This window comes from Papaver somniferum, chromosome 6 (genome assembly GCF_003573695.1).
Source record: "Papaver somniferum cultivar HN1 chromosome 6, ASM357369v1, whole genome shotgun sequence".
In the NCBI taxonomy this organism is placed as follows: domain Eukaryota; kingdom Viridiplantae; phylum Streptophyta; class Magnoliopsida; order Ranunculales; family Papaveraceae; genus Papaver; species Papaver somniferum.
This window is the reverse complement of record NC_039363.1, coordinates 119,027,305-119,052,141: the sequence shown is the minus strand read 5'-3', so window position 1 is coordinate 119,052,141 and position 24,837 is coordinate 119,027,305. Positions and strand designations below refer to the sequence as shown.

Below are 24,837 nucleotides of genomic sequence, written 5' to 3'. Positions count from 1 at the left end.
TTGGTCCTTATGGTTAACCAGAAACGACGTGATGTATCGCCAACAGCAACGAAATCCAACAAGTGTAATGCAAATGGCCATCAAGCTCCAGCAGCAATATTCATGGGCCCAGAATCACCTCTCATCGGTGCTCCTTAGGATGCTTCCATTTGCAAATCCTGCACAAAGAACAGTAACAACTTCAACCATCTTTTTGGGATGGTTCAAGCCTCAATCAGATTGAATCAAAATCAACACGGATGGGGTAGCAATCCCCGGGATAGCGAGAGCCGGTATTATATGTCGAAATGAGGAAACCAACACAATCCTAGCAATAACACAACCGCTAGGTATCACCACAACACTTGCAGCGGAGACTTAAGCCATGAACATAGCCTCTAAGACGGCGACGGAACGAGGATGGCAAAAATCCAATTTGAAAGGAATTCAGAAAATTTAATGAGATTTCTAACTTCATATACAAACGCCCCATGGTATATATCTGATCTGATTGCAGAGATCAAACAAAAGCTCACCCAAATCCAGCAATATACCGTTACACACATCTACAAAGAAGTAAATCAAGCGGCGGACAGTTTAGCAAATCGAGCATCGGATGATTGCTCCATAGGGAAACTCACAACAACAATTTGGGGACGTACAATTTCCCAGTCTATCAGTATATTGTAATAGCAGATTCTATAAGTATTACATACCCCGTGCAATTTCAGTCTAATCTAATAAATTTCATGCTTAAGAACAAAAAAAAAAAAAAATGGCATCCACACTTATCCCACACCCTGGTCCAGGTCTAGGAGGATGTGATTTCACCAACAAGGTAAACGTCCTCCTCGGATCCTTGACACAAATCAACGACCTTATCTCCTTTCACGGTACTTTTTTATTTAAAGAAAATCTGTTCAGGGGTACATTGGTCAGGAAATTGTAAAATTCAGTTTCCTAAATGACCTTTAACGGAAGAATCCTGCCATGTCATGATAAGTACTGTACCATTCTAAAGTTTGTAATGTCAAAAAGGGTAAAAATAGAAAAGAAAATTAAGGTAAGAAGTAAGTGATCTGATTTGAAGTTTCAGAAAAGTGATTTGATTTGATTGGTATGTATGACTTGCAGTTGTGGTCAATAGAAACTCCAGTTGTAGATAGTAAAGTTTGTGTCTTCTAGTGTTGTATACATAGACCGTCGTATCCTGGTGAAGTTACCGGCTTTACCTCGATTTCCGTGTACAGATGGTTCTTCTGTACCTTTTGCCTTTGCTGTAAGGTAATGAGCTGTGCACAATCTATACATTGGTGGAAACCATGTTCTTTACCATTTTTAAAATTCTCTACATTATATTAAAGTCTGTGTCTACAAGTTTATATAATTCTCCATTTCTAAAATTCTCTGCATTATCTAACTTTAACTTAATTGTGTTAATTTTTTGTGCATTTAAGTGAGTGATAGCACTAAATATGTTGTTTTCTTGTAGATGGTTACGGTTTGGCATACTTGTGCTCTATAGTGGGTTTCAAATTTGTGGTCCTAAAAGAACAAGTGAAAGAGCTGTTACACACGGTTATAACACACTCATTCGAGTTGCATTGTTTTGTTGTGGACACTATAAAAGTGTGATCAAAAGACAATTCAACATGGGTTTACCTACGTAAATTTGGTTAAGACAGATTGAATGCAACCGTCTTAGCTTCGAAGGCAAAGAATCAGCTGGATATACGTACACCACTCTTGGAGGTTGTTATTTTTCTAGATTTCTTATATTCTCTGCTTATTTTTTTGGAATAGCAATAGCAGCAGGTAGTACGTACAACTTGTCTTATTGCCTAAGCGCGAACAGTATCAGTAAACGTGAATGAACGATGAATGGAATGCTGGACCATCATGTACCTTGTTTTGTTAGTTGTTACTTTAGATCCTAATCTTTGTTATTTATTTCATATACGGAAAATTTAGGGCCTTTTCCCAAGTAACGTGTGACTGATTTAACATCGTACACCGTGCACTAACTAGCACTTAGTGCATTGGCCACAGTACTATTTGGATTTTCACAGCAGATTCTAAATAGAAAATCATTGCGACATTGTAAGATATCAAGAATCTGAAGATGCCACAAAAATCATATGCACCAATTAGGGACAGTGATCTGACGAAGAAAAACACATAACATCAGCAACAGATTTCACCGTTGTCACCCGTTGCTGTCATCCAAAATCGGAAGGACCTCTAAAATCAACATTTCCATTATTATTACGCAACTCTTCTGTTGTTACGTTATCAAGAGAAAGTGTTTGTTTTTTCAAGTTTGAGAAGCAAAAATGTTCAACATTGTCATCATCATCCGACATGCATTACTATCAGAGCATACCCTATGGGTAGTCCCCAAATGAATACTAACTCTTTCATATGAAAGAGGACTCCTTCGTATGAACAAGTGAAGCCACTGTGGATAAAAATGAAAAAAAAACATTAAACGGGGGACTTTTTCCCGTCAAAAAAAAAAACAACCTAAAACAACTACTTAACGGGGGACTTTCCCCCCGTAAAAAAGAAAAAAAAACTAAAAATCCTACTTAGACGAGAGACTTTCTCCCGTCAAAATAAAAAAACCCTAAAAAACTACTTTAACGGGGGACTGTCCCCCGTTTCGTTCAAAAAGTTCAACGGAAAACCGTCCCCGTCTAGTGTTTCATTACCAACCACTCGTTCAATTGAAGGAGTGCATGAACGTATTTGGAGAAAAAGTGGGATAAACACTACCCATAGGAACCTCTAATCTTCCCAAATTGGTAGTGCACTCCTTCACTTGAAAGAGTGACACTATCCATAGGATTTGCTCTCAGCAGAGTTATTCACACATTTATTATCCTTATGTGAAATTTTTATGAAACATGCATTTAATAAATGGATTTTGCTTGCCAAAACATTAAGAAGGGTGTAGCAGTTGGGGTGGCCTTAATTGGGAATGGGACAATGCCCCTGCATGGTTGGTGTTCGGTCCGATCTTTAGGGATAACACCTGTGTGTCATCTTCTCCGGTTGTTCGTTCATTTCTGTCGCCTTGTTAATAACTTTTTCAAAACAAAGTAGAACTTGGTATTGATGAGATTCAAGAAAAATAGGTAGGGAAAGGAATGTGCAACGTCATTTTCTCTCCAACGGTGTAACTCTTTCTATCCGTCTAACTAGAGCCTACCTAACGATAGACATGCATGTCATTCTATCGGCGGCATAGTGATTTTGGATTTTAAAGTCCAACTACTTGACTTTGCCAAGTAAGTTACGCTTCCGCTGGCTCATTACTTGACCTTATATACAACTGAGGGGCCAGAGATCAGTTATGCATGTGCCGTTTTGCTAGTTGACAATGCTACTGCAGTCTGCAGAACTACATTAGAATCCACAAACTTGTATATGTTTTTTTTTTTCTTTTTTTTTGAAACGTCCAACACCTAAACTCTATTTACTTTGACTCTAAGGGGATTCGACCCCGGATCTCCTCCCTAGTGGAGGGATAGGAATCCACAGTACTACAACGTGGTTCCTTGTATATGTTAAACTGTGTGAACTACTTCAGCTGCAGAACTATATAGATTTGCCTCCCCACAAATAATACATGGCTGAGCTATTGCAAGTGAAAAATACGCAAGTTGCGCAATTTTATTTTTCTTAACGTAGACGACTTCATTATAATTCAATACATAGAGCCACTACCGAACAGGATTCACAACGAGAAAAATCTTTGGTTTGCCGACCAACAAAAACAGAATCGTCTGTATATCCCGTCGACTGAAATGTACCAAAAAATACAGGTAGAAAACTGAAAATTGAAAAAGGAAAATTATGAACACGTTTTTGAAAGCAACTTAGCTAGAATCTTCTGACCAAGAAAAGAAAAACAAGAAACAAAATGATAATAATATGGGTTTTGGTACATGTATACCACGCACTAATGTGCAAGGACATCTTTTTTTTATGAAGAGAAAAAATTGTGTTGTCGAAGAAGACATACGTAACCTCACTTGTTTGGTATAAAGATTGGAGGGCCATAGACAGACATGTTCAAACAAACAACCAATCTCTGGTTTGCATGGCCTATTAGCAGTTGGTTGGTCTGAAGGTGAAGGATGGGGGGTCAGGAGATATTTACATCCTGTTTGTTTGCAGCTGACTCGGCGTCTGGATCTGAGTCTATTTCTGATTCGGACCGAGTCAGCAGTCAGACCGTTTGTTTTGCATTTTGAGTCAGATCTGATTCGACCTATGACTTAGACATAACCCTTGACTCGGACCCGTTTGAGTCAGGTAACAAAATACCCCTGACTCACAGGACCAAACCACTGACTCACGTTTTTTGAGTCAGATGAGTCAGATCTGACTCAAAACAAACATATTGAGTCAGATCCAGATGAGTCAGGTGATTTCACTCAGATCCAGATGACTCAGATCCAGACGACTCAGATGAGTCAGAAGTAAACAAACATAGTGTTAGTTGTAACTCCAAACGTCTGAAGAGTTTAACTTGGTTATATGGGAAATGGGAATGACGTGGTCCACTAATAATCTTCTTCACCTTCTGTCTTCTGTTCTCAAACCAAAAATAGGGAAACAGTACCAGCTAGATAAGATGTATACTTGTCACTCAAAAAATGGTTTAGAGGTGGAAGAGAGACAAAATAATTTCGTATTTGCACTCAAATTTTGGTTGCCACAAGGCAAGGTAGCATCTCTAGGTTTTAACTTGTACACTCAACTGAGTTTAGTCAAGGCATTTTTCATCGAGACGAAGAAATGTTGTAAGAAAATGCACTTACAGTATATGATGTAACGCTTGTGGCCAACTACTACTCTAGAGTCTAGACTCCGACATCCCTGTTCCCCCGCATGGTGTGCCCACACATCCACCGGGACAATCTTTTTGGGAGAAATGCTAGCTATTTGGTCCTGGATTACATGATTGTTGAGAAAATTAGGGTGCATATCGACCTAGATGTGTCTTGTTGCAGAGTATCCTTGTGTCTGAATCTGGTCAGCAGCAAAATTTGCAGTTGATTTGCTTCTCTATAAATATGGAATATCCCTCAATTTGATATTTGTTGCAGCAGCTCCTTGATCTTGTGGATAAGAGATTGGCCATAGAATCTGTTTTCATAATTAGGGATGTGATGTCCAACATCGGTGGAGGGAAACCTAGGGATAAGCTAAGCCCCAACACCTTTTTGAATGAAAATACCTAATCTATAAACACCTTTTTTTTTTCTTCTCGCTTGTCTATGTCAGGATTTTCATGTAGAGGTATGGCAATGATTTTCAGAGTGGTGACTGGGTCAGTGATGGTTTGTACGAGTTAAGAGTTCCAAGTATTTGTTCCTTGGATGATAAGTTGGGACAAAGTATGAATGCTTTGAGATGTACTGTTGGTTATTGAATTCACTCTTGGAATCCATTGTTGAGACCAAATTTCAGTTTGCTCACCTGAATTTATTTGGTGGAACAAACCTGGTAGGTTTGGAAACCTACAATAATATACTGTAAGTGCACAACGTCTAATTAGTAGACAATGGCAAGTACAGGTCGTTCCCACGAGGAGTGTGAAATACTCTACCAACTAATACCAAAAATTAAGTAACCAACAAGATAATGTTTTAAGGATTTTTAGAAATTCGGAACAAAATGAAATGATAAATAATTTAAAGATAAACAAAATGAGTGTGGGTTATTAAGGTTTTCGGTTTCCACCAATTAATTATGCAAATTCTACTATTCGTTAAAAATAAATTCCATGCATTTTCAAATATTTTTTTCTCCGCTACAGTTTTCTTCGCTTTATGGATAGCGATTCTAAAGCATTACCTATCAATCCTAAAGCATATCACGTCAAGGGATTTAACCAAAACACGCCATATCAATAGAAAAGTATAAATAATTAATGAAATCACATGAACAATAAAATACCAAGCTATATGAGGAAAAACTATTAGTCATTCAAATCATTATTGAGCATATAAATATAGAGTTTACATAATTTATTGGTTTCTACCTAAACCCTAACATAACACTAGCTAGAAATGGCTTTCTCAAAAGCCATAAACATATTAAAATTAAACTCTAGCAAATGAAAAATGAAGAATCGAAAACAAACTTCAAAACCTTCCTTTGTTGCGGCACTGTGGTCGGGTGCCTCTCCTCTCAAATATTCGACATCCTTCTTATACACCTTCCATTTCTTTTATTTCATTAAAAAAAGTATCAAAATAAATTATTCTATGAAATACTAGCACACAAGTAGATGTCGTCATCAGTATCTTTCCCCAAATAGTATTGCCACCTCGTTCTTCGAATGAAATAACAAACTCTCTTTATTTCCAAAATCTCCCAAATGAAGAAAGAATTATTTTATTTCCAAAATAATCTCACGTGTAAATATTCCTCAATTAATTCTTCACATGGCAAATAAATTATTTTTCCCGGTGGAATATATTTGTAATAAAGTAAGAAAGATAAAATACTTCTCATTTTCAATTTGCATGTGCCAACCCCATTTTGATTTCAATTCCTTTGTTGCGTTTGTGCCTCGCCTATGAAACAATTTTATGCTGCTGATATATATGGAGATACCAGGCCAGCTACATTTTGTCATTTTTTTTCATTGTGGTTGCTGATATATGGAAATACCAGGCCAACCTCATTTCATCATTGTGGTTGCTGATATATGGAAATACCATGGAACTACCAGGCCAACCCGGCTGATGATACATGGAAATACCAGCCCAGCATAATAAGTGTTGCTGATATATAGAAATACCAGGCCAGCATAATTGATCATTGTGGTTGCTGATACATGGAAATACCAGGCCAACCTACATTTCATCATTGTGGTTGCTGATATATGGAAGTACCAGGCCAACCACATTTTTCCATTTTCGTCGCAAACACCATTAAGTCTCACATTTTGCTGTTTATTCGCTGGATGATCGAATTCACTTGTACTTTCTACAAAAGCACTAAAATAGTATTAGTAACCAAAATATTGTATCATAGATAATATAAATATGGGTATAAAATGTAGCATATACATGCTTATCAACACCCTCACACTTATATTTTGCTAGTCCTCGAGCAAAACAGAGATATTATGCAATTGTTTTTTTTTTATTCTAAGAAAAGTTAAAACCTGCAAAAATATGGATAATTACCCACTCCCCCACACTTAAACATTACATTTTTCTCAATGTAATTGAGTCATCCAACGTAGAAATTAAGATGTGAAATACAAAAATAAACAATAAAAATAAGAGATAGAGTAGAGGGAACAAATCTGATGGGTTGACTCCCATGAAGCGAAATGTATTTGTTTCCCTACTTTCCAATAGTATGTAGTCTCATAAGGTGAGGTTGGTACCCCAAACTAGACATCCAATCATATATATAGTGTTTAAAAGTTGAGGATCATCCCAACTAATCCGGCCAGCTGAAAATATGCACCTGCAAATACTATAAACCTCCATAAAGATGTTTAAATTCATTCCTACTAGAAAATTGTAAGTGCAAATTACATCACTCCCATAAGCAACAGGTTCAGATTGTTTGACAATTTCTATTCGCAGAGCACTCTCTAAATCAGGTTCTAAATCAGCTGGAATGATTTTCGCAGCTAATATTGATTCAAATTCATCCGCGGAACAATATCTCAATGGAGCAATAATATCACGACTTATAGACCTATTATCATTTAAAACGGTTTCATTATCAATATCATCAAGACGAAAAAATTCAGAACTTACTGACTTAAGGGTCAAGGTCGGAGTTTTCTCGTCTGATAGAACTAGTCGAGACTCTGACAAAACTATAGGTTCTTGGGGTTCCATTTATTAGTGTCTTGCAACGGTGCGGAGTCTAACAAGGCATTGACTTCACAAATAACAATATCATCATCAAAACCAAACCCAAAATGAGATAAGCAAACCTCTAATGGATCTTCCAAGTGGCTCTTGCAAAAGCTTGCCGAGTACATACTTGCTTTTTGCCCGCAGCACTTCGGACTAAGGTACCTAAAAAGAAATCAAGCAAACTGCATAAAAAGACTAAAAGAAATTTAAAATAAAAATAAAAATAAATTATGTACAAAAACTAAAAATAAACTATATACAATGATATCAAAAAAAGAGTATTTTGCAACCACTCCCCGGCAGCGACGCCAAAAACTTGGTAGGTTTGGAAACCTACAGTAATATACTGCAAGTGCACAACGTCTAACTAGTAGACAATGGCAAGTACAGGTCGTTCCCACGAGGAGTGTGAAATACTCTACCAACTAATACCAAAAATTAAGTAATCAACAAGATAATGTTTTAAGGATTTTTCGGAATTCGGAACAAAATGAAATGATAAATAATTTAAAGAGAAACAAAATGAGTGTGGGTTATTAGGGTTTTCGGTTTCCACCAATTAATTATGAAAATTCTACTATTCGTTAAAAATAAATTCCATGCATTTTCAAATATTTTTTCTCCGCTTCATGGATAGCGATTCTAAAGCATTACCTATCAATCTAAAGCATATCACGTCAAGAGGTTTTACCAAAGCATGCCATATCAATTGAAAAGCATAAATAATCAATGAAATCACATGAAAAATAAAATACCAAGCTATATGAAGAAAAACTACTAATCATTCAAATCATTATTGAGCAAATAAATATAGAGTTTACACAATTTATTGGTTTCTACCTAAACCCTAACATAACACTAGCTAGAAATGGCTTTCTCAAAAGCCATAAACATATTAAAATTAAACTCTGGCTAATGAAAAATGAAGAATCGAAAACAAACTTCAAAACCCTTCCTTTGTTGTGGCACTGTGCCCGGGTGCCTCTCCTCTCAAATATTCGACATCCTTCTTATACACCTTCCATTTCTTTTATTTCATTAAACAAAGTATCAAAATAAATTATTCTATGAAATACTTGCACACAAGTAGATGTCGTCATCAGTATCTTTCCCCAAATAGTATTGCCACCTCTTTCTTCCAATGAAATAATAAACTCTCTTTATTTCCAAAATCTCTCAAATGAAGAAAGAATTATTTTATTTCCAAAATAATCTCACGTGTAAATATTCCTCAATTAATTCTTCACATGGCAAATAAATTATCTTTCCCAGTGGAATATATTTGTAATAAAGTAAGAAAGATAAAATACTTCTCATTTTCAGTTTGCATGTGCCAACCCCATTTTGATTTCAATTCTTTTGTTGCGTTTGTGCCTCGCCTATGAAACAATTTTATGCTGCTGATATATATGGAGATACCAGGCCAACTACATTTTGTCATTTTTTCATTGTGGTTGCTGATATATGGAAATACCAGGCCAACCTCATTTCATCATTTTGGTTGCTGATATATGGAAATACCAGGCCAACCCCATTTCATAATTGTGGTTGCTAATACATGAAAATACCAGGCCAACCCGGCTGCTGATACATGGAAATACCAGGCCAGCATAATAAGTGCTGCTGATAAATAGAAATACCAGGCCAGCATAATTGATCATTGTGGTTGCTGATACATGGAAATACCAGGCCAACCACATTTCATCATTGTGGGTGCTGATATATGGAAGTACCAGGCCAACCACATTTTTCCATTTTCGTCGCAAACACCATTAAGTCTCACATTTTGTTGTTTATTCGCTGGATGATCGAATTCACTTGTACTTTCTACAAAAGCACTAAAATAGTATTAGTAACTAAAATATTGTATCATAGCTAATATAAATATGAGTATAAAATATAGCATACACATGCTTATCAAAACCCAAGTTGAACAAAGGTAACAATTTATTGATGTCCCTTCAAAGAGGGCTAGGATTTGAGTTGGTGATTGAAATAGAATGTAACATGGACGGGTTAGAGAGATACTTAGGAGGATGAACACATTGAATTTGGTTGATCATGAATTTCCCAAAGTATTTTTAGAAGTAGTGCTTTATTCATTGTTTCACTTGTTCTAATACCTAGACCTCCAGCTGACTTGTTATTGTATATTGTCTTCCAATTAATGGGATGTAGCTTCCTTGTGTTGATTAAGTATCCCAAAAAAATTCCTCTTCATTCGATCTATCTTTTTGTAAATTTGTTGAGGCGGCATAGTGGTTTTCATGACAAGATTAGCAGTGAGTATGAGGGAAGTATTGATTAGTAGTAGTCTTACAACTTGGTTCAACAAAATTATTTTCCTTCCCTGTAACTCGCTAGTGATTCTATGCAACAAAGGATTATATCTATCTTTCTATAGCCTACCATGAGGAATAGGGGCACCCAAGTAGGTAGGGGGTATTCAAGTGGTATTAAAGTGAAAAACAGATTGCAAGGTGTAAATTTGCAGGGCTGGAAGGTGTGGGTGGTGAATGATACAAGATTTTGAAGCACTAATTTGTTGTCCTGCAATTGTGTTGTATTTGTTTAGGATATGTATGAGGTTGTAACATTCTGTGGGACTGGCATGGCATGTAAGCAGTAAATCGTCTGCATACATGAGATGAATTGTTGAAGATTTTAATACCTTGTATTTTCCCTTGATGTTCAAGATGGATCAAGTTTGTTGAGAGGATTTCAGCACACATGATAAAGATGTATGGGGATAACAGGTCCCCTTGTCGGATGCCACAAGTTGGTTGGATGAAACCATGCGAAGCTCCATTTATTTTGACAGATAAAAATGACACTCTTGATGAAGAACATTATTCTTTGCACTAGCCAGCTTGGCAAGCCTAACGCCGTCATAGCTCTTTCAATGAGGCTCCAGTCTATCTTATCATAAGCCTTATGAATGTCAAGTTTAAGAGCAAGTTTCGGTTATTTCCCTGTTTGAGAAGTTCTGATCGAGTGAAATAGCTCCACAGGAAGAGAAAAATTATCCTGAATTGATCTAAATGGTGTGAAGGCACTCTGATGAGGGTTGATGAGTAGTGGGAGCAGTGGTCTTAATCTCGCAACAATGATTTTTGAGATAACTTTATAACACACATTGCAAAGTACAATGGGGAGAAATTGGAAAGGGTTTTCTGGTTTATTAGTTTTTAGTATTAAAGTGAGATAGATGTAGTTGATTTGAGAAGAAAAGTATCCATCCTCAAAGCAATTAGTAACTAGGTTGGTGATTGTTGGTCCAACAATATCCCATGCTTCCATGTAGAATTTCATCGAGTACCCATCCGGTCCAGGTGCACTATCTTTGCTAATGGAGAATAACGCTTGCTTTATTTTCTCGTGTGTCACAGTATTTTCCAGATGTATCTATTGTTCCACAGAAAGACGAGAACGCACATTAGTGAATAACTCTTCATCAATTACAATAGAAAGTTGGGAGTACAAATTCTCAAAGTAAGAAATAAAAATAGTCTAAATTGAAGCTTTATCCTCAATCCACATTTCCTGATTATTTTTTATTAGGTGAATCAAATCGTGGCTTCGATGTATTGTGGAAGTTGTGTAGAAAAATCATGTGTTGCGAACTCCATCTTTCAACCATTTAATTCTAGCTCTAGACTTCTGGTATTCATTTTTGTAGTTGAGTAAAAACAGGTGGTGTTGTAGGGCTCTCTCAGCATTTAGAGTTGCACATTGTATTTGTTGTGGATTAGCAATGGCACAATAAGTTTGTGCACGCTCCAAGTTTGTCTCCGGTAGCTTTATTTGTTCTTCAAGTTGTCACAAAATATATTTACTCCATTTCCAAATCTTTTTCCTAGTTGTAATGAGTTTCTGTCGTAGTACAAAAGCAGTAGATCCCTCTGTTGGTGTTGATGGTGGTTTTTAGTTCAGGGTCAAAAGTGTAAAACCCTTTATTTAATACATTGTCATCCTGGAAAGGAGTAAAGGCTATTTAAAAGTAATGAGTGTCCAGACCTCTTTACGTACATATGTATTGAGTAATTCCACATATTTATGAAGTTTATTCAGAATGGTGCGTGAAGCAACAACCCCTGATATTCTGTAAACTTTAACCTATTGCATTATGCACTAATGCATGATCTTCCTAGTGTTTTCCTATGCTATGTTCTCAGCTGAACTCTCAATATTGGCCCGACATGACGATTAATGTTCAATCGCAGCGGAGTAGCATAAATCTCCCGAAGTGTCAAGTATTGAGTCCTGCATGAAAACACTCACATAGGTTACACCACCCTCTGATAAAGAGATCAGCGTGTTCACACACTTTTTAATTAAAAGTTAGCGCGATCGAACGCGTTTTAATTCCTTAAGGAAAATCTAGATTGTCCGTAACAGTCTTAAGAAACAATCACGGCCACAAGATTTGGCCACAAAATTCAATAGGCCTAGCCTACTCCTAGCGGAACTAGGCGATCATCATGATGACCACCAGCGGGACAATTAATACCCTGACCGATCAGATTCCATCTAGCACACTCGCAACGCCATCGAACGCTAACCCTAACATGGGTGATCGCGTTGTTGAAAAATATAGCTCAAACGAACTAAGACCTGCCAAAACGGTCTCAGAAACATCATGACCTTCCAACTTAGCTAGCCTAGTTGGACGGCTTAGATCTTCCTTTGAATGATTAAAGAAGTGCTAACTTGTTCACCGTCGACCCAACTCGAACCTCGGTCGATCGACTTGCTCAAAGCAAGACCAGAGAGCATCAAATCACTTGCCCAAAATAGGGTGAACGCGCTGTTTGAAAACCCTAAAATCGTTTTGTGGCAACACCTTACTGTCGCAAATAGATCACAACCATCCATCTTTGCTGGCCAGATCGAGTGGCTCAGATCCAATTTCAGACATCCTCGAAGGCATCATCATGTTCACCGGAAACCCACCTTTGTACATGATCGATTGACCTATTCGAACTAACTTTCAGTGTCTTGAATTTCTCTCCCAAAAAAGGGTTGGCCGCGCGGCCCCTAAACCCTAAATTACATCAATGGTAATACGTAACTGTTGCAAATCATCTCGTCCATCCAACTTCGCTAGCCTAGTTGGATGGTGTAGATTTATTTTCAGAAAACCAACAGGGTAGAATTGTGATCACCGGCCACACCTTCTCCACAGGGAGCGATCGATCAAGTGATAGCCCTCCCATAGGGTCCTCAAACGCTCACCCAAAGGTGTCCGGTCGTGCAACTTTTTTAAGACGCTCAATTCACGACTGATTCAATCGAGCTCTAAAGAAACAATGCTTCCTGCACATCGATTATTTTTCAGCTGCTTGTTTGAAAGCGATGCTTTATATACATTGATTATAATCGATGTTATGCAAATATTGATTTCACAAATAACTTATTATTTAACCTAAAAGCACTATGTGCTGATTTTAGCGGCGAGTCTCATGACTTGACCCATTCACTCGAGACATCAAACATGTCATAAATTGTGGGATGTTCACTGGGGTATTGGTCTGGCGGCTTGCAGCGTGCGGCGTGCAACGCGCCCATTACGAGAAAGTGTCAGGAAAGGACAGACGGTTAACAGTAATGAGAGTAGTGGGTGAAAGTGTGACCAGCCTTCCCTCATAACAGAAACACGATGATCAGCACTTTCCGCACAACTCCACTTCTCCACTACTTAACTTCCTCTACTTCCTACGAGATCAGGGTGCGCTTAATGACTTGTATAAATAGGTTTTCAACCTATTTCAAAAAAAAAAGAACAAGTGTTATCAACACAAGTATCCAGAAACCATATTCTGATACAAGTCATAAAACAACCACACCTTCATAATTCAACATTCTGATCTCAAACACCTTCGTCGCTTCCCTCCCTAAGATCAACCCTTCTCCTTCACTTTGTGATCGAATTGAATTTGGAACGACCATTTGTTGGTTTAGGCCAGAGTATTACAGATTGATCTCTCGAATCTAAAAGTACTCCCGTGCTGTGCATTTGTTTAGGGTTTGAATTCATTTCTCATCAACACACCCAAATTTACCAAAAACAGCAGAATCAGTTTTTACCCCAAAACAACTGGCGACCAGAGTGGGAGATTAATCTCTCGGTTGCAATCCCAATTTTTACAAAGATGGTTGGTTTTAGGATCAATTCAACAACTCCAAGCTCCGAGCAGAATCCTTCAAATGATGATGCTCCTCCTCCCAAGGATCTATCTGATCGCACAACCAATGGAGAAATTCCAACCTGATAGAATTGTCTCGAGTACAAGAAATACACACGAGGAATGTGTACGTGATGAAAGAGATGATAGACAACATACTCAGCTTCCTCGTCAAGCTGACATCGGATTTGAGCGGCTTCTCTGCTCCGGAGATTCCAACTTGAAGGCTAACTCTTCAACCAATGATCGTTCTCAAGTCAACAGCTTCACCACCAACCAGCGGCCAGTGGACCAGGAAGATAGTGGAAATTTTGTGTGAACTTCTACATCTCTCAAAGGACCAACGAGCAGAGACGTTCGCTGCAATCAATCAGATAGCCCTAAACGCATGTTTGGTTCTGTCACACAATGAAACCTTAAAAACATAAGAGATGTCCATAAATAATGTCATATTTACTGAAGACGACATGATGGCAGAAGAAGTTCACAACATAGCCCTGCATGTTATTGCACGCATCAAGGATTCGGAATTCAAAAAGGCTCTTATCGACACGGGAGTATCCTCGAATGTCATTACTCTTAAAACTCTCAGGACATCCAAGGTTAGACCAAACAAAATTGTACTGCAACCTACCATAATCACGGACTTCGAAGGAAACCAAACCAGCACGTACGAGTATGTTAGTTTGAATATATAAGTAGGGCCTGTCCAGTCGAAAGTAAAGTTCAAAGTGATAGAGAAGGATCCAGACTACTACATGATACTGGGGAGACCATGGCTTCATGATAACAAGATCGTCCCCTCGACGTATCACCAATGCCTGAAAACTATGCTGAATGAAGAAGTTGTTCGCATTCCTGCGTCATTGTCTCCTTATGCACCAATTTGTGGCGTGGAACTGTTTGAGCCAAAGGAAAATTCACAAGATTCATCAAGCAATGTTTACTGCACTCCACTCCCCACGTGGGCGTCGATCGAGGAGGAAGACCGGATCACATTACTGAACAGATAGACCAGGTCTAGCGGCGCGCCTCTACTGACAGGACGCACTAATTCTTGTTCATCAAGCGAAGGCTCATCTCATGTTCATACTAAGAGGGAAGGGACCTTTGTAGAAAGTCGTGACCAGAAAGGGAAAACTGTATACCGGCGCCACTGTTAGCAATTAGCAGGGGAGACTGCCACCCGGTCTCTCCACCCAATAGAATACAACAACAACGACAGGCTGCAAGAAGAAGTATCAGATGCTCCACGACAGTTACGGGACGACACCGACTCCACAACCGATGAACTCGAAGTCATCAACATTGGGGATGAAGAATCTCCAAGACCTATCTCCATCATTTCGACTCTATGTGCATACGAACACACAAAGTTCGTGAATCTTCTCAAGGAGTATCAACACATATTCGCATGGACATATGAGGAAATGCCCGGCCTGGATGAAAAACTGGTCACTCATCATCTACACATAATACCCGGATCCAAGCCAGTCAAACAATCTCCAAGGCAGCTCAGACACGACGTGGAAGAACAAATCAATACCGAGATTCAGAAGCTGCTAGCTGCCGGCTTCATGAAGCCCATTCACCATCCTACCTGGTTAGCCAACGTGGTTCCCGTAAAAAAGAAAAGCGGTCAAATTAGATGCTTCGTTGATTTCAGAGATCTGAACAAATGCTTCCCCAAGGATGATTTTCCTCTTCCCAACATCGATATGCTAGTGGACGCTACCAGCGGACATGGCATGTTCTCCTTCATGGATGGGTACATCGGCTACAATCAGATAAAGATTTATGAGCATGATGCAAGTAAAACGGCCTTTCGAACCCCTCTTGGAAACTTTTATTATAATATGATGCCTTTTGGTTTGAAGAATGCCGGTGCTACCTACCAGCGTGCCATGACTGCAATTTTCCACGACATGATGCACAAACAAGTTAAAGATTATGTAGATGACATAATGGTCAAATCAAAAACTAGAGCGGCCCACGCAGAAGTTTTATGGCAAGTGTTCAAAGATGCCGTGAATACAAACATAAGATGAACCCTTTGAAATGCGCTTTTAGGGTCTCTTCCGGCAAATTTATGGGAATTCAAGTAACTGCTGAAGGAATCAAGGTAGATCCGTCCAAGACTCAAGCCATCCTCACGATGCCTCCTCCGTAAACTGTGAAAGAACTCCAGAGCTTCATGGGCAAGGTAAAATACATTCGACGTTTTATACCCGGATTAGCCCAGCTTGTCGCTTCGTTTACTCCCTTGCTGAAAAAAGGAGCAAGCTTTGTTTGGGCCACGCAGCAACAAGAAGCCTCTCAGAAGATTCAGCAAATATTGTCATCACTGGCCATTATGAGATCTCCTATACAAGGGAGACTGTTATGCCTCTATACTGCTTCCAGCGATGCTGCCGTTGGATCCCTCCTTGCTCAAGAATATGATGAAAGGATTGAATACCATATATACTACTTCAGTCGTACCTTAAGAGATGCTGAACTCAGGTGTCCTAAGGCAGAAAAAGCGTGTTTATCCCTAATTCACGCTATTTAGAAGTTCAGACACTACTTGCTGTCAAACAAAATAGTTCCAATAGCTAAAGATGATCCTGTCAAGTTCTTACTCTCAAAACCGGCCTTGATAGGCCGGCCGGCCAAATGGTTACTCCTTATGTCGGAGCTCGATATTACATGCACTCCTCTGCGGGCTATTAAAGGACAAGCAGTAGCAGATTTACTAGCAGCATTCCCCGGAGAAGGTACTACTGCGCTACATGAAGAACTCCCTGGGGAGTTTCCAGAAATCTCTTTTGTCAAAGAGGAAGCGTGGTTGTTGTATTTCGACGGATCTTCTACCCTTAACAGTAATACCGGAGGAGCAGTTGTAGTTCTCGTGTCTCCAACTGGTAAAGTCTTTTCACATTCTTTCAAGCTGGACTTTCAGCGTACCAACAATTCAGAAGAGTACGAAGATTTCCTCATAGGATTGTCGTTAGCCAAACAAGCAGGAGCGACACATCTAGAAGTAAGAGGCGACTCTAAACTACAGGTCAACCAGATGAATGGGGTATACTCACTCAAAGAGGTAAAACTGGCTCCCTACAGATCTGAGGCGCAAAAGCTGTTGACCTACTTTGTTGATGCAACTATAACCCATATCGACCGTAATAACAACAAACACGCCTATTGCTTAGCTACATTAGCCTCAAAGCTGCAATTCGAAGGTCTGGAAGAGACTTTGACAATAAGGAGGTGGACCGTGGCGTCAACATGGCTTCTACAATCCAAGGATACTGAAGCTAGCGATTGGAGAACTCTGATTATTCAAGAGCTTAATAGTTCGATTTCTCAGGGAAAGTTTAGTCTCAAGACTCTACAAAACTTTTTCATGCTTCACGGAGTGTTATACCATCGACACCCAGACGGATCCCTGTCAAGATGTCTCGGAGACTAAGAAGCACAGCTACAACTTAACTGTATTTACGTTGAAATTTGTGGGCAAACGTTAGTGGTGACTCTTTATCGACGTATTCAACGCCTTGGCTACTACTGGCCGGATATGGAAACACAATCTCGATTACTTCAAGGTTCTTGCCCCATCTGTCAAGCGCCACCACCTCAATTGGAGGTCTTTAATGTTAGCTATACTGGGGACTGGCGATAACCATACATCAACTATCTTCACGATGGTGTGCTGCCTGCCAACAAGAAAGATGCAGCCAAGATGAAACAAAAGGCCAAAAGATTCGTACTTCATGAGGAAATCCTATACCGTAATATTTTTGGAGGCAATTTGCTATGATGTTTGGCAAAATCTGAAATCCCGACCATGTTAAAAGAAATGCATGAGGGCGAAGACCAAGGAAAGAAGAAACTGTTCCTCCAAGTGAACGAAAGGTATTACTGGCCAACCATGTAGGATGATGCAGCGGCGTTTGTTCAGAAATGCCGTGAATTCCAGACTCGCGGTAATCTCATCCACGTGCCTTGCACCCCGCTTCACTCAGTAAGTAGTTCATGGCCTTTCTACAACTGGGGACTTGATATTATTGGGAAAATCAATCAAGCATCCTCAAAACAGCATGAGTATATCATAACTGCGACGGAATACTTTACCAAATGGTTTGAATCCATTCCTCTTCGAGGAAACACTGGAGCGACAATTGCAGCATTTATTAAGGAATACATCATTTGTCGGTTTGGCGTACCTAAACACGTCATTAATGATAACGGTACCCCCTTTACCAACAAGCAAGTACGAGAGTTGCTTGAAGAATATGGAGTTAAACAGATTTTCTCTACTCCTTACTACCCTCAAGGGAATGGACAAGCCGAAAGCACTAACAAAACTCTGATTCTAATTCTCAGTCGAACAATGCACGATATTCCCAGGACATGGCACGAGCAACTGCCAATGGCGATGTGGGCGTATCGAGTGGCGCCTAGGATCTCTACGGGCGTCTCTCCTTATTCACTTGTCTATGGCGCGGACGCAATCCTCCCAGCAGAGATTAAAATCCCGTCAGCTAGAATTGCAACAGTGAGTGGAGTCCAATGGAATGAGGTCGAAGCATCGAGTTCCATAATTGCGGAATTGGATACTTTGGACTCCAGGAGAGTTAAAGCGGAAGAACATGCTCAAGCGTACAGAAGAAGGATATCGAGAGCCTACGATAAAGTTGTAAAGCCACGAGTTTTTAAAGTAGGAGATCTGGTATTGAAGACTGCTAAGCACATTCAGCAAGACATGTCCGCACCAAAGTTTTCTCCAAAATGGGAAGGTCCCGACGTGATCACCAAGGCTTATAACAGTGGATACTACAAGATTGTCAAAGAGGATGAAGGTAAATTGTAAGAAGTCATCAACAGAAAGTGTCTCAAGGCATACTACGCATGACCATTATTTTATCCCTCGCTGCTTCACGATGCAACAATCAGGCATTTTCATTCTTCTCTTATCTTAGTTATCCAATTATTCATTAGTTAAAGCATATTAATGTAAACTCCATTTTCTTACCAAAACCCAATGCAATTCATTTTTCAAAGCAAGGTTCAAAACCCCCAAAAAAAAAGACGATCGAAACGTCATTATGCCTACTTATTTAAAACAATAAAATGTAAGTACGGCTCAGAAAAGGCCATCCAACAAGTTGTAGTTCCTTGAAAGCATCATTTTCAGCCTCTCCTGATACCTTTCAGTCACACTCTTCAAGTTTTGGATCGCCTGTTACACCTTCTCAGATTCTGCAGCCACGGACTTTTCCTCTTCCAAGATAGCTTTCGCAGCAGGAACGACATTGGCGATGATACCGACTCTATCAACTTTGATAATGTCATGGCGCTGCCGCAACCAGCCCATGTTGAACTCCATGGATTCACAGGTAGATATCATGTCTTCCCACCTTTCAACAGTTGATTCAATAACATCACGTATGGATGTACCTTCCATCTCGAAAACCATGGGTAGGAGATAGTTCACCATGGTAACTAAAGCAGGAGAGCAATGCCGCACCATGTTCCTGGTTGCAATATAGCCATACCTTCTCCATATTTTTGTGTACAAAGGCACGAACTCCTTCCTCACTAGAAAACCGCCAACATACCGGTACCTAGAATATAAGCATCTCATGTGAACATCGAAAGGAAATCTTTCATTGGGGTACTCGTAGGAGGATATACCCAAATCAGTGTCTTCTAGGTCAGCAGCACGCGTATTTGAGCTTGAAGGGAAAGGAGTGGTTAAATCGTCGTCGTCAACCACTGTTAACATGTTCTAGAAGGATACTTCTACAAATAAAAAAAAAAAAATTGTCACCTACTGGCCATGACAAAAGAATACATATTCACTATTGAAAAATATACCGGTATGTTCTTTTTGACTCGAATGATTCGGACAGGAGAATCATCACAAGGCTCAGGGATTCGACCGCTCTAAAAAAAATGATTAGACGCCAAAAGAAAAAGAAGAATTACCACTTCAAAATCAGAAAATATTTAAAGTCATACTCTGGATACCGCTTGTGTTTGGCAGAAGGATCTCGCTGAGTCGAAGAAGATGATCCACTTCTGTCTGACATGACGAAAGCAGATGGGATCGGAAAGAGAGGCCTTATTCCAAAGCGATGAGAGTTTTTCAGTTTCTCCTGTATGTGTATGTGCACGACGAAAACCCTAAAAGAGGATTGAACGACTGCAACAAGATTCATCCGATAAACGAGGATTCAACGCCAAACAAGTCGTGCTTCTTGTGGAAATCCTAATTAAGAACAAGGAAAAGACCGTTGGATGGTCAAAGAAAGAATGCATTCGGCCCATCTCCAGGTCTTGGCATGACATAACCGACATATCTGGAGGATGCAAGGCAGTCGTTGTTCCAAATTCAGGGCAGCGGCCACTTCTGTGGTAATATTTATTTACTTTAACTTGATCATTCTATTGCTTTACTGTCACCATCCAGTGCTTATACCACAATATGTCACTATTACGCGCTAAGCAGGGGACTTAATGTTGATGGTGGTTTTTAGTTCATGGTCAAAATTGTAAAACCCTGTATTTAAGACGCTGTCATCCTAGAAATGAATAAAGGCCATTTAAAAGTAATGAGTGTCCAGATCTCTTTACTTACATATGTATTGAGTAATTCCACATATTTATGAAGTTTATTCAGAATGGTGCGTGAAGCAACAACCCCTGATATTCTATAAACTTTAACATATTGCATTATGCACTAATGCATGACCTGCCTAGTGTTTTCCTATGCTATGTTCTCAGCTGAACTCTCAATATTGGCATGACATGATGATTAATGTTCACTCGCAGCGGAGTAGCATAAATCTCCCGAAGTGTCAAGTATTGAGACCTGCATGAAAACACTCACATAGGCTACACCACCTCTGACAAAGAGATCAGCGTGTTCAACACTTTTTAACTAAAAGTTAGCGCGATCGAACGCGTTTTAATTCAATAAAGAAAATCTAGACTGTCCGTATCAGTCTTAAAAAACAATCACGACCACACGATTTGGCCACACAATTCAATAGGCCTAGCCTACTCCTGGCGTAACTAAGCGATCATCATGATGACCACCAGCGGGACAACTAATACCCTGACCGATCGGATTCCATCTAGCACACTCGCAACGGAATCGAAAACTAATCCTAACATGGGTGATCGCATTGTTGAAAAATAGAGCTCAAACGAACTAAGACCTGCCAAAACGGTCTAAGAAACATCATGACCGTCCAACTTAGCTAGCCTAGTTGGACGGCTTAAATCTTCCTTCGAATGATTAAAGAAGTTCTAACGTGTTCATCGTCGACCCAACTCCACCCTCGGTCTATCGACTTGCTCATAGTAAGACCAGAGCGCATCAAATCACTTGCCCAAAGTAAGGTGAACGCGTTGTTTGAAAACCCTAAAATCGCTTTGCGGCAACACGCTTCTGTCACAAATCGATCACAACCATCAATCTTTACTGGCCAGATCGAGTGGATTAGATCCAATTTCAGACGTCCCCGAAGGCATTATCATGACCACCGGAAACCCACCTTTGCACATGATCGATCGACCTATTCGAACTAACGTTCAGTGCCTTGAATAGCTCTCCCAAAAAAGGGTTGGCCGCGTGGCCCCTAAACCCTAAATTACATCAATGGTAATACGTAACTGCTGCAAATCATCTCGTCCATCTAACTTCGCTGGCCTAGTTGGATGGTGTAGATTTATTTTCAGAAAACCAACAGGGTAGCATTGTGATCATCGGCCACCCTTCCTCCACAGGGAGCGATCGATCAAGTGATAGCTCGCCCATAGGGTCCTCAAACGATCACCCAAATGTGCTACTTTTTTAAGACGCTCAATTCGCGACTGATTCAATCGAGCTCTAAAGCGACGATGCTTCTTATACATCGATTATTTTTCAGCTGCTTGTTTGAAAGCGATGCTTTATATACATTGATTATAAACGATGTTATGCAAATATTGATTTCACAAATAACTTATTATTTAACCTAAAAGCACTATGTGCTGATTTTAGCGGTGAGTCTCATGACTTGACCCATTCACTCGAGACATGAAACATGTCACAAACTGGGGGATGCTCACTGAGGTATTGGTCTGGCGTCTTACAGCGTGCGGCGTGCAACGCGCCCATTACGAGAAAGTTTCAGGAGAGAACGGACGGTTAACAGTAATGAGAGTAGTGGGTGAAAGTGTGACCAGTCTTCCCTCATAATGGAAACACGATGATCACCACTTTCCGCAAAACTCCACTTCTCCACTACTTAACTTCCTCAACTTCATACGAGATCAGGGTGCGCTCAATGACTTGTATAAATAGGTTTTCAACCTATTTCCAAAAAAAACAAGTTTTATCAACACAAGTATCCAGAAACCATATTCTGAAACAAGTTATAAAACATCCACACATTCATAATTCAACATTTTGATCTTAAACACCTTCTTCGCTTCCCTCCCTAAGATCAACCCTTCTCCTTCACTTTGTAACCGAATTGAATCTGGAACCACCATTTCTTGGTTTAGTCCAGAGTCTTACAAATTGATCTCTCGAATCTAAAAGTACTCCCATGCAGTGCATTTGTTTAGGGTATGAATTTGGTTCTCATCAACACACCTAAATTTACCAAAAACAGCAGAATCAGTTTTTATCCCAAAACATTTGGTTTATCCCACGCATCTTTGATAACTGAATGCAATCAGGATACAACAACCACGTGTGTTTAAACTGGTATGGCTTATTAGGTGTGAAGCATGAGGCTCTGAGTTGCAACACGATTGGCCTATGGTCAGAGGCATAGCGAGTTTGGTTGAACACCGCTGCATGAGGAAAACAGTTTCTCCATGAAGGTGTCGCACAAGCGCGGTCCATCCTTTTATGTATGAGGTTAGTCCCTTGATGTCTATTTGACTAAATAAATATAGTACTTACAAAACCAATGTCAAACAAGTTAAAAGCATCTAAAAATATTTGGAATTTCATCATTCGGTTTAGTGTAAGAGGCCTTCCACCATATTTTTTTTATTGTGATAGGATATCATTAAAATCTCCAAACATGAGGTGAGGTGCATCATTATTTAGGTTTAGAATTTCAGGTAAAGATTCTCATAAGTCCTCTCTTGCAGCTGGATGTGGAGGCCATAAACTACAGATAAAAACCATGGAGCAACTGTAGCCGGGGCTACAATGGAGTGGATAACATATTGGTTAGCAAAAATTATTTGAATGTCAAGATGGTTTTTCCATAACAGAGATAGACCTCCTCTGTTCCCAAATGGTGGTAAAGAAAAACAATGGGGAAATTGAAGTGTGGATGCTAGATTTAACATGTAATTAGAAGAGGCAATGGTTTCTGAAAGTAAAAGGATTGAAGGTATCAAATTGGGGGACAGATACACCAAGTACTTCCATGACTCTGCTAGAAAAAGAATGAGAAGAAATATGATTGATGTTATTCAAGATGATAAAGGTGAATGGGCTACTGACAGTTCTGAAATAACCAATTGTTTCACTACTCACTTTCAAAGAATGGCTACTGCATATAACATCATTAAAGACCTACATATTATTAACCTCATCCCCTCTTATATCACTCCCCCCTCCCCTGCTGAAAATGAACACCTCCTCAATCAACCTGATGCTATGAAAATAAAGAATATTCTATTCAGTATGGAAGGCGACAAAGCTCCAGGTCCAAATAGTTTTCCACCAAATTTGTTTTCAACCCATCTAGGACATTGTTGGAGAAGACATTGTGCATATGTTCCAAAATTTCTTCAGCTCGTCACATTTTAAAAGAGATGAAATCCACATTCATATCCCTCATCCCTAAGACTGAAACACCTACTACATCATATTATTTCAGACCTATTTTACTATGCAACATAACATACAAAATTATATCTAAACTCATTGTTAAAAGGATAAAACCCCTTTTCCCAAAACTAATCTCCCCACTCCAATCTGTTTCCATTCATAGTAGATAAATTTCTGATAATATTGTCATAGATCATGAAATCATCCATCATATGAACACCATATATGGCAAAAAGGGCAACAAAGGTATCGTAGGCTTAAAGATTGATATGGCTAAGGCATTTGATAGAGTGGATTGGTCTTTCCTAATGGAAGTCATGAAACAGAAGGGTCGTACCAGTGACAAACGGTGTAATCTCATCCAGCAATGCATCTCCACTACTAATCTGGTTGTCTTGGTCAATGGTGCTCCTAGAAAAAAGTTTAAGCCTTCTAGAGGCCTCAAACAAAGAGACCCTTTATCTCCATACCTGTTTTTATTCTACAGGGAAGCTCTCTCTAGAAGTATGGTGCATGCTGAGCAGCTTGGTCTTTTTCATGGAATCCAAATTTGTCCTAAAGCTCCACCTATCAGCCACCTTCTCTTTGCGGAGATTGCATGGTCTTCTATAAAGATGAATCTCATAATTACAAAATCTAGTGGATGTCTTCAGCAATTTCAGGAAATCTACTGGCCAAATGATCAGGTATCTTCTTCAGCAGAAATACTGAGCCAGATATAGCCAACAACATTAGTGATCTCATGAAAGTGCAACAGATTGACACCAAAGATAAATACTTGGGATCCCCTCTTTTACAAATAAAAGTAAGATCCATGCTTTCAAAGCCTATCTTGACAAGCTGAAATTCAGACTTGTTGGTTGAAAAAGTAAAAATTTATCCCCAATAGAAGAGACATCATGATTTCCAGTGTCACTTACCTCCAACATTTATCAAATGA

At 39.4% G+C, this 24,837-nt stretch overlaps 1 protein-coding gene across 1 annotated transcript; it reads left to right on the top strand.

Moving 5' to 3' along the window:
- The first annotated feature begins 23,426 nt into the window (after positions 1–23,426).
- LOC113291381 lies at positions 23,427–24,619 on the top strand. Its single transcript, XM_026540918.1, has 2 exons — positions 23,427–23,772; positions 24,090–24,619. The coding sequence occupies exons 1-2, from the start codon at positions 23,427–23,429 to the stop codon at positions 24,617–24,619; spliced, it is 876 nt and encodes a 291-aa protein (XP_026396703.1).
- Positions 24,620–24,837: the final 218 nt, after the last annotated feature.

What these genes read in the sequence shown, in the direction of transcription:
- LOC113291381 (XM_026540918.1), top strand. Translation starts at nt 23,427, where the DNA reads ATGGTTTCTGAAAGTAAAAGGATTGAAGGTATCAAATTGGGGGACAGA. An exon ending in GGAAGGCGACAAAGCTCCAG is followed by an intron (nt 23,773 to 24,089) that starts GTCCAAATAGTT and finishes ATATTGTCATAG; the next exon opens with ATCATGAAATCATCCATCAT.